Raw genomic sequence first — 10,448 nt, 5'->3', positions numbered from 1 at the left:
CTATGTATCATGAGCTGACCCAGGCGCTAAGGAGACGTCCATGAACAGGAAGGACAGGATCTCGCTCTCTCGGACCTGACATTCTGGTTTAGGGAGAATCATATAACCCGAGTCAATGGTGAACTGGTCACATCTCACCAGAGAGGGAGCTGTCTCTCAGAGCTCATCTTACTCGAAGAGGCCATATTGGAAGACCATTAAAACCCCTCCTTTTACTGTGAAAACATTTTGGAATTTCAATGTCTTAAAACCCATCCAAAGCATGTCTTCCAAAAGACCTCCTTACCTGTAGCAAATGAACATATTTCTAAGCAAATGGCAACAATGAATATTTCTAAGCATAGTTAGAAAAGAGAAGACATGCTCTCATCCACATGGGTTTCCATATGGTAGATTCATAATGGCATTAAAACTCTGCAATATTGTATAAAAATGCGTTGGTTGATATGACCTAAAGGATCAAATTATCTAAGTCTTAAAAGTAACATTATTCACTCATAAATGGTCTGTTCAAGCAGAAAAAAAGATGACGTCCTCCAGTTCTACATGGCAAATTATTTTACACACTGTCTTGTAAATGTTCCAGCTGTGCTGAACAACAGCTGTCATATTCAGTGAAAACGTCACATTAATTATTGTAATATTTAGCAAAGGGGTCTAATTATTTTTTTGAAGCTTTTTTTTTTTAAGCACATGAATAATTTTTGGTTTTATTTTGGCTGTGTTGGGTCTTCATTGCTGCGCACAGGCTTTCTCTAGTTGTGGCGAGCAGGGGCTACTCTTTGCTGTGGTGCGTGGGCTTCTCATTGCAGTGGCGTCTCTCGTTGTGGAGCCCAGGCTCTAAGCGTGCAGGCTTCAGTAGTTGTGGCTCGTGGGCTCAGTAGTTGTGGCTCGTGGGCTCTAGAGCACAGGCTCAGTAGTTGTGGCGCACGGGCTCAGTTGCTCTGCGGCATGTGGGATCTTCCCGGACCAGGGCTGGAACTCGAGTCCCCTGCATTGGCAGGTGGATCCCTAACCACTGCACCACCAGGGAAGTTCCGCACGTGAATAATTCTAAACCTTTTCTTAACTTGTAAAGTAATTTTTACCTTCCTAAATGAGGAAGATGATTAAAAGGCTGAAAATCATCTCCCACCTTACCCTATAGTCACCCACTGGATTTTTAGTTACCATAGATAAACATCAACATCTGTCACCATACATAATACTTCTCAGTTGCAAATTTGATTCCTTCATCAGAGAAAAAATTTGATTTATTTTAAATATTTGTTCTTTCAATGGGATATTCTCTCACCCTCTTGCATGCCTTCTAAGAGGACAGTTATCTAAAAATGAGAGTTTCATTTTCCGGAATGCCGTACTTCCCTTTGTGCTCCTCAAATAATTTCCTTAGCTCCTCCATATAGGTCTGATGCAACTCCTCAACCTGCTGTGGGGTTGGGTGCAGGGTCTGATGAACAGGGATTGGGCGGCCAACTGCAAAAACAGAGAATACATCATACATCAGAAATCAAAACCACTCCACCACAAACTACCACCTCTACTGGACAGCCCTAGAAAGATCTCCCAATCAGAATCTGTCAGGCCTGCCAGCTCTCATCCCTTTTTCATTTTACTGGCTGCCTGCCGTGGTCACACCATCTCTTTTGGTAGCAAATAAAGAGCTTTCCTTCTCAGCAGACGCTGGATTGTCAGGACGCTTGTGGTTTTGACTTTGAGTCAAATGAACTACTGTGTTGGCTGCAGCTGGGAGATAAGAGGACATCGCTGTGTGTGCACGTCAGCAGCTCACTCCTCTGGTCCAGCTGACAGCCAGACCACAGTGCTCTATTATCACTGCCTGGGAGATCTTAACTCATGAGGCGACAGCCCTCTATTCTGGCTCTGTTTAATGTCATCCTAAAAAAATGAAAAGAATATATATCTTCACTGCTAAGTATCTGTACTAGAAAACATACATAATCACAAGGATTCCACTGTTCGTAATGGTGGAAAACAAAACCAACCAAAAGTCTTAACAGAAAAAAAAACAAATAAACCACAGACCATTCATTCAGTGGAATCCTAGGCAGCAATTATTTTAAAAACTAAATAATATTTTTGTAACTGCGTATGGTGACTTATTGTGGTGATCATTTTACAATATATACAAATATCAAATCAACACTTGAAGCGAACTGTTACATGCAATTATATCTCAATTTTAAAAATGAAATATATATGTGTGTACACACACGGAGATGTCTAAAATGTTGTAGGTGGGGAAAAGTTGTAAAATAACATAGTATGATCCTATTTATTAAAAATTTCTTTATCTAGGTGCATTACAAGCTTTTAGTGCACTAAGAAAATCTACAAGGTACACTGATAGCCCTTACCTGGAGGGAGGGGGGGAGGTAGAGCTGGGGGAATTTAAATTTTATCAGTATTGTATGAATTTTCTACAATGAGAAGGCATTGGTGTTATCTGTATAATTAAAAATGAACGAATTAATTTTTTTAAAACCTAGCAATTTCTACATGTATTTTAAGGCATTTATATAATAAATAACTTTTATCTCACTTGTGTCAGATTTTGAGAGACTAGATATACGTGGCTCCACCTCCTGCTGTCCTGTCCTCTCTGCTACTCATTGCGCCCTCTGCTGGCCTGATGCTGCTACCGATGCCAAGAGTTGAAAATGTACAGGATGTTCAATGAACCGCAAACTGCTTACTACATTCGATTAGCTTGGGCATGAGGTCAAATGGGGCTGTTAGGTAACAGAATGGCACTCGCAGGGCTTCCTTTGCCCACCCGGAGTCTCCCCATGCTACATCCAAGGTTCGATCCATGTTAGTAACAAAAGGTGATGAGTTAAGAAGATATCAAAGAAGGAAGTGATAACAGTAGAAGTGTGGCAATAGTATGGGAGGTAAGGGAGCACAGAGAAGGGAATGTATACCACAAACACACACACATATATTATATATTAAGAAGATATCTATCTATATTTATATACAATGTTACACATAATCTATATATCCTATGTGTAGATATATAATCTCCTTATCACAACATTAGTATTCTCAAATTGCTAAGTTTTTAACCATATATAGCCTCAAGAAGTTCCTATACAGTTTTCCTTGAAAGCTTGGATGTCAAACATACAGAGTAGACATCAGTCCTTTGTAATTTAACGTAACTATCTCGCTGTCAGTGGGGTTGATTTTTTTTTTTTTGCCACGCAGCTTGCAGGATCTCAGTTCCCCGACCAGGGATTGAACCCAGGCCCAAGGCAGTGAAAGCACTGAGTTCTAACCACAGAATGGCCAGGGAACTCCCATGTCAGTTGTGGTAGAAATACAGACTAGGAGAGGCTGAAATGATGGGGTGGAATTGGGGGCTGGTGTTGCACAAGAAGTACCAGGCTAGACCAGATCCAGTGCTAGCTCAGCAGCGGGTACACTGAGCTAGTAAGTAACTTCTTCTCTGGCCTTAATTTTCATGTGTATGGAATAAAAGAGTAGGCCACCTTGAAGCTCCCATCCAGCTCTGATCTTTGTTGTTGTCTGAGGAAAGAAACTGAGACATTTACGGCTCATTGAGAAATCTACCTGCAAATCTACTAGCAAATTTGTGGTGTTAATAGAAATAGCTTCTGTTTTCTTCCTGAAATTATCCCAAGGAGAGAGGTTAAGTGCAACTATTCTGGGTAGGAGGGGGGATTTATAAAGAGATACAGTGGTCTAAGAAGACAAAGAGTGTTGTTCCCAGCTTACTTCAATTAGGGCTTGTGAATTCTGAATTATTGAGTCTTATTTCCTGAGATATCCTACAGTTAATTCCAATCCTGTTCTTTTCCTATTAAGGGTTTTATTATATTTCAGATAGTTCTCCCAGAGAGCTCAAACATGCTCATATATATTGAATTTATCATCATTAGATTTTTCCCTTTAAACTGAGACCAACAGTCATACTTGTCTTTCTCTTATTTACCCACAGAGAAACTGAGACGCTGAAAGTTTCTAAACTATACATATACATACACAAAAACAAACAAACAAAAACCAAAGGAAATGAAGATTTAAACCCAGCATTTCTTCCCCTCATTACTAAACTAACCCCAAATTGGATTAGAGAGTAAGAAACTTTCTCAATTACTTTTTAGGGATACAGACAGAGGTAACAAAACAAAAACTTGCAAATCTGAGAAGGGTCCCCAGAGCCCTAGAAGACCAGAGTTCCCTCTCTCCACAAAAAAGGAGATTTTTACTACCAAGGAGAAGAAAGCTGTTTTCCTCGTAAGACTGGGTTAGCTGCAGACTGCTGCCTCCCTTTTTATAACACAAAGGAAAAACCAGCTAGCATCAGGCTGCTCTGGAGGTAGAACTCCTTGCCCTGGAAAAATCAGCAAACATCTACTTGTGGCAGAGTCAGGAATCTTAGCTCTTGTTTATGTTTCAGTGCTTTTTATAGCTGCCATGCTCCTTTGTTCCCTTTTCAATTCCATCCAACAACTCAGGATTAGTTATGTCTTTATTGCCTTACACAGCAGTCTTGCTCTAAATTCTGTGATGCTGTGTTGTATTTACCTAGATGAAGAATAAGCAGCTTCACGAGCTATTGTATTTGCAGCTGGAGAAGAGCTTGGAGATGGGAATTATTTTCTTCTCAGTGAGGCAAAGAGTAGATATTTCACAATAAGGAGTCTTTTTTCTATTTCTCTGTAATTGTGACAATTTTGCAGAGTTTTCTCTCTCTAATGGTGTCCCATAGGAATTACTCTTTCTTTAGATGCTACATAGCCATACACAAGAGAGAGACCAGGCAGAGAGCTGGGCAGAGTGGGATGGGAAAGAGTCAAAACCTGGGTTCAAGTAAACCTCTGGCTTATGATGGAGTCTCAGGAGAGACCCAGTGTAAGTACGTGTGTATAGAAGTGTGTATACATATGCACACACACACACACACACTCATGAACATTTACTGAGCACTTAATACATTGTACTGGGCACCATACGAATTCCTTTATTATTACCTCCTTTAATCCCTACTTTACAATTAAAATTTAAATTAGGTTCCCCTTCCTTCCTTTCTATTTCAGAAAATCCATTAGCCTGCTTTGTTTTCCCATTGGGATAGAATAATGACTTGAAACAAAATGGACTACTTTTGTCCTCAAGTGGTTCCAAACCAGTTTTATTTAAATAATGTACATTCCCCCTTTGTGACCACCTAGAGGGGTGGGATAGGGAGGGTGGGAGAGAGGGTGATGCAAGAGGGAAGAGATATGGGAACATATGTACATGTATAACTGATTCACTTTGTTGTAAAGGAAAAACTAACACACTATTGTAAAACAATTATACTCCAATAAAGATGTTAAAAAAAAAAAAGACAAAATATACATTTCCAAATAAAATAAATAAATAAATAAATAAATAATGTACATTCCCTTCCCTAACTTTTTTATCAAAAAAAAATTAATAAATTCAAACCTATAGAAAAAAATAATACAATGAGCATTTGCATGCTCCTCCTCTAGACTCACCAGTTTTAAACATTTTGTGCACACACACACACAATATGTATACGGATATACACATGTATTATTATTTTTATTTTTGTAGAACCATTTGAGAGTAAGTTGTAGACATCACTTATCATGCTGTCAGCCTTAAAACTGCTCATGCTATAAAGACAAAGAGAAGTTGAAAACCTATTCCAGCTTAAAGAAGGCTAAAGAAAGTGAAAATTAAATACAATGTACGATCCTGCTATGGGGAAAAAAACTGCCCCCCACCAAAACCCATAGCTAAAAAGAATGCTATTGTGGCAACTGATGAAATTTGAGTAGGGCATGTACACTAGTTAATAGCATTTAATCCATGTTCAATTTCCTGAATTGTACTGACATTATAAAAGAGAATAATCTTGTTCTTAAGAGATAGACATAAAAGTAATTAGGAACAAATGTCATGTTGTTTGCACTTAAACAGTTCAGCAATAACAATAGTAAAAGGTGTATTTATGATACCATTAGAGAGAGAGAAAAACCATAGCAAAAATGTTAACCGGTGAGTCTAGGAGAAAGGCACACAGGAGTTCGTTTTACTACTCATGAGACCTTTCTGAACATTTGAAATTTGTCAACATGACATTTAAAAACTTAAATCCAACACTTACTAGGACACATGAAATTTCCTCTTTTAAATCGCAAGTTTCCCTTGTATTTTACTTTCCTACCCAAACAACTTTCTGTCGTACCACCTGTACTGGCTCTACGACTTGAACTTAATAGTAAATTGATCTTAAAAAATTTTAATATGTACTTGTTCTATTTCTGAAAACTTAAGAATTATAATCAGACAGGCCTAACTAAAGACTAGACTTTTTTTTTTTTTTTTTTTCGGTATGCGGGCCTCTCACTGTTGTGGCCTCTCCCATGGCTCACGGGCTTAGTTGCTCTGCGGCATGTGAGATCTTCCCGGACCGGGGCACGAACCCGCGTCTCCTGCATCGGCAGGCGGATTCTCAACCACTGCGCCACCAGGGAAGCCCTAAAGACTAGACTTTAAGAACAGTGTGTAAAGAGTCACAGTTCCTTGCAAGAATATTGCTTTTGTTTGTTTGTTTCTGCATCACAGACCTCCAGGAGGGCAGGGATTTTGCCTTATTTGTTCTCTGCTATATTCTCAGTGCCCAAAGGGTAGGCGCTCAAGACACATTTGTGAATCAACAAATTAATCTTTACTTAGTTCCTTGCAACATTCTTGCAAGGAACTGAGACCCTTTACAGACTGCTCTTAAAGTCTAAACTCATTTCCTTTTTCTCTCCCAGCTGTCATGATGGATGTGACATTGAAATCAGTTTCTCTCCATTATTATGAAATAAAATATAATCTCTGTGAACATTTTATTGTACTTGGATAAAGTGATAATAACCCGGATAAAATATATAAATGACATACTATTTGTGACACATAAAGAAAATATATGGTAGCTTCTTTATATAAATTATGTCCATTGAGAATGACCCTCAGGAAAGAGGAAAGAAGGTTTTGATGGAGGATGCAGAGAAACCTGATGGTTTAGCAAAGTCTGGTGTAAGAAATATGCAGAGACTGATGATGGCACCTTAGAATTAGCCAGAGCACATTTTTAAAGGGATTTTAACTAATAGGACATTAACAGACAAAACCATTACAGTCCTAGTGAATCTTAGTGACTCTTGCTCACACTACAATGAATGCTCTGGGGGCTTCCCTGGTGGCGCAGTGGTTAAGAATCCGCCTGCCAATGCAGGGGACATGGGTTTAATCCCTGGTCCTGGAAAATTCCACGTCGTGGAGCAACTAAGCCCGTGCGCCACAACTACTGAAGCCCGCACTCTAGAGCCCATGCTCTGCAACAAGAGAAGCCACCGCAATGAGAAGCCCGCCCACTGCAATGAAGAGTGGACCCCACTCTGCTAAACTAGAGAAAGCCCGGGCACAGCAACAAAGACACAATGCAGCCAAAAATAAATAAATAAAATCAGTAAATCTATTTTTTAAAAAAATGAATGCTCTGGTTGAAGTTGCTGATGAAGTGGGGTCTGAGAGATATGGGGGAAAACTATTTACAGGATGGAGAATCAGAGCATCTCTGGATACCTGGGAGTGAGAGGATTATAGATGCAGTAATGATTTAGGGTGAATTCAACTAATATTTAATGAGTTCTTGTGATGCAAGGTAGAGTTACAAACTCTTAATTAAGTAGAAGGGGCAGCAGAAGGGCCCCCAAATAACTTGCCACTCTGGACGCTGCCTGAATTCTGCTTGGGGTGTGTCAGGGAGTCAGCAGAGAAACAGCTCTGGGTTTGAAGTGCACTGATTTAAAACAGAAATGAGCATAGCAACTTAGATCATGGTTTCAATATCATATTGTGGTTTTTTGTGGGTTTTTTTTTTTGTGGTACGCGGGCCTCTCACTGCTGTGGCCTCTCCCGTTGCGGAGCACAGGCTCCGGACACGCAGGCTCAGCGGCCATGGCTCACGGGCCCAGTCACTCCGCGGCATGTGGGATCTTCCCGGACCAGGGCACGAACCCGTGTCCCCTGCATCAGCAGGCGGATTCTCAACCACTGCGCCACCAGGGAAGCCCTCATATTGTGTTCTATTCTCTGGCGCACGTGAATGATACATAGCTTTTACTTTTGTTTATGGAACTGTAAATAACTTATCCCTAACTTGTGTTTCTCCAAGTAAATAAAAGTCTTTAAATACACCTTGTCTGAGGGTCTGGTTCACACAAACCAGGCTGCTCTCAGCCATCTGACTCCCACCTGACCACCATAAGAGCATGCAGCTGAGTCTTTATGAAACTTGCATATTCTTAGCTTGGTTTCGAAAAGGCTTCACATAATAGGATTCTGAGGATGCTAGAGACTAGAATTGGTGTTTCTGACGTAATCGTTTCGGGGGGTAAGTGGAAGGACGCACTGAAGCAATTTTCTTCTGTTCTGAGTCTTTAAGAGATGCATGCTTGACAGGCATTAAGTAAAAACCAGAGCTATAACCATGGAAGGACCTAGAGACGATCATACTAAGTGAGATGAGCCAGACAGAGACACAAATACCATACAATATCGCTTATATGTGGAATCTAAAAAAAAAAAAAAAAAAAAAAGATACAAATGAACTTATTTACAAAACAGAAATAGACCCACAGACTTATGTTTACCAAAGGGCAAAGGACGGGGAGAGGGATAAATTAGGAGTTTGGGGTTAATGTGGTCAGTCATCCTCCTCCCCCATTTTAATGCCCCCACACGTGCCGTCAGTCTATATTAGAATACATGTATGTAGCTGGGGAAAAATGCTTTTGCCGTATGAACTGATGCCTATGTTCACTGAACATGATGAAGACATCTATTACACAGAAATGTCCACATATTAATAGACTCTGATGTAACGTGTTCAAAGAACTGCTATGCTGTAATCTGCTAGTACAGAGAAATAGATTCATCATAGAGTATTAGAAATTCTATCTCTAAAATTGAATTCTATTTGTAGTTCAATAGCAATATTTTAAAAATAACTGATTCCCATTCAAAGGGAAAACAGTCATTTCATAAATAAAAGGCAGACTGTAAATGAGGCTCAAATAACACCTATAGGATTATTATTTTAGGAAGTTCTTACTCAAAGCTATTTCATAACAATAAACATAGCTCAAAGTGAGGTAATCCTTTGTAGTCAGTTGAACAAGCCTCGAGTCTTTGATGTACATACCAACGGTGTGGATGGGTTTCCTATAGGGCATTAGGCCAAAATTGTATTGAAAAATTCCTCTGGCGTGAAACAGTGGCAAAGCAAATCCCATGATCTTCTGTAGTTTCTCCTGCACGGTTCGAAGCCATGAGCCTTCAGGGTTGCTAACTTGCTTAAATAGTTCATTTTCACCAAAAGAAAACACTGGCACCAAATAAGCACTGCAAATAACGAGGAGGAAGAATAAGCATTTTCAAGGAAAAGGATGTAAATATTTCATTTAGCCCAGCTGACTTTTACAGCAGATTCTAACAATTCTTTAATGTTCCCAAGCCTCCCTAGAGCACTAAGTTCATGTTCCATACGTTGAAACTGACTTATACCTGAGGTCCTTTGGGGAGGTACCTCAGCAGTCTTAGTGATTTGTGGAATTTTATTCTCTAGAAAATCAAGGTTCCAGGAAGCTTCTTTGTCATCTGTGGTTTTGGCCGTGGTTCATTTGTTCATTTCGCTGGGAATGTATACTGTGCATATAAAATTTTGTGGTTTTTTGTTTTCCTCTTATAGACAAGTTGAATTGCTGGAGGCCATGACATTGAGTTACCTTAGTGGGAAGGTTGTATTTCATTCCCCATAAACATCCACATCTGCTTTCACTGGGAAGCCAATTAGGAGCTCCGTCTTTAAGGGCCAGAAAAATTACTTTACTTCTTCGTGTTCATTTAATAATGTGTTAACTTCCCTGACCCAGTTGCCTGAAATGAAAAGCCACTCACCCATGGGTCAAAGCAATTTTCACAAATCCCTTCCGCTGGCGGATGAACAGCGTGAACTTCCCAGGATGGGCGTCCAGTGATTCCTCTGCACCCCCAAGCACAATGACTGAGATGTTTCCACCTCCTTCCTTGCTGAGAACGTGAGACACACTTCTCCTGGAAACTGAGACTGGCCCTTAGTGAATGAAACAAAAGGCGTTAACTAATTGCCCTTTTACACTCTTATAATAGTCTATGGCACCCGCAAATATTTCACAGAATTTCCTAGACTGCTTACATTTGGAGCAGTTTGCAGGTTTATAATTTTTTCATAGCCGAATCTTTGGTAATAGATTCCATTAAAAAGATCTAACGTTCTGGCAGGTGACAGGGTTAGGTCTTTAAAATGTCACTTGCTTAGTACTAGGTCTATCACTTGTTCAGGTAAGTTGTGT

At 39.9% G+C, this 10,448-nt stretch overlaps 1 protein-coding gene across 2 annotated transcripts in view; it reads right to left on the bottom strand.

The window, feature by feature from the left end:
* Positions 1–661: 661 nt before the first annotated feature.
* Positions 662–10,448, bottom strand: part of MOGAT1 (monoacylglycerol O-acyltransferase 1) — a 30,320-nt gene continuing 20,533 nt past the window's right edge. The window contains exons 4-6 of one of the 2 annotated variants that reach the window (XM_059055247.2): positions 10,015–10,189; positions 9,260–9,459; positions 662–1,476 (exon numbers count right to left, since the gene is read on the bottom strand). In XM_059055247.2, coding sequence (XP_058911230.1) covers positions 1,322–1,476; positions 9,260–9,459; positions 10,015–10,189 — 530 coding nt within the window. In that variant the 3' untranslated portion in view covers positions 662–1,321. The remainder of the gene's footprint in view (positions 1,477–9,259; positions 9,460–10,014; positions 10,190–10,448) is intronic. The other variant, XM_067026981.1, reaches the window with a different exon arrangement.

The sequence above is a fragment of the Kogia breviceps genome, chromosome 2 (assembly GCF_026419965.1).
Source record: "Kogia breviceps isolate mKogBre1 chromosome 2, mKogBre1 haplotype 1, whole genome shotgun sequence".
NCBI classification, from domain to species: Eukaryota; Metazoa; Chordata; class Mammalia; order Artiodactyla; family Physeteridae; genus Kogia; species Kogia breviceps.
Note: the sequence above shows the minus strand (reverse complement) of the source record. Positions and strands in the feature narration are given on the sequence as shown.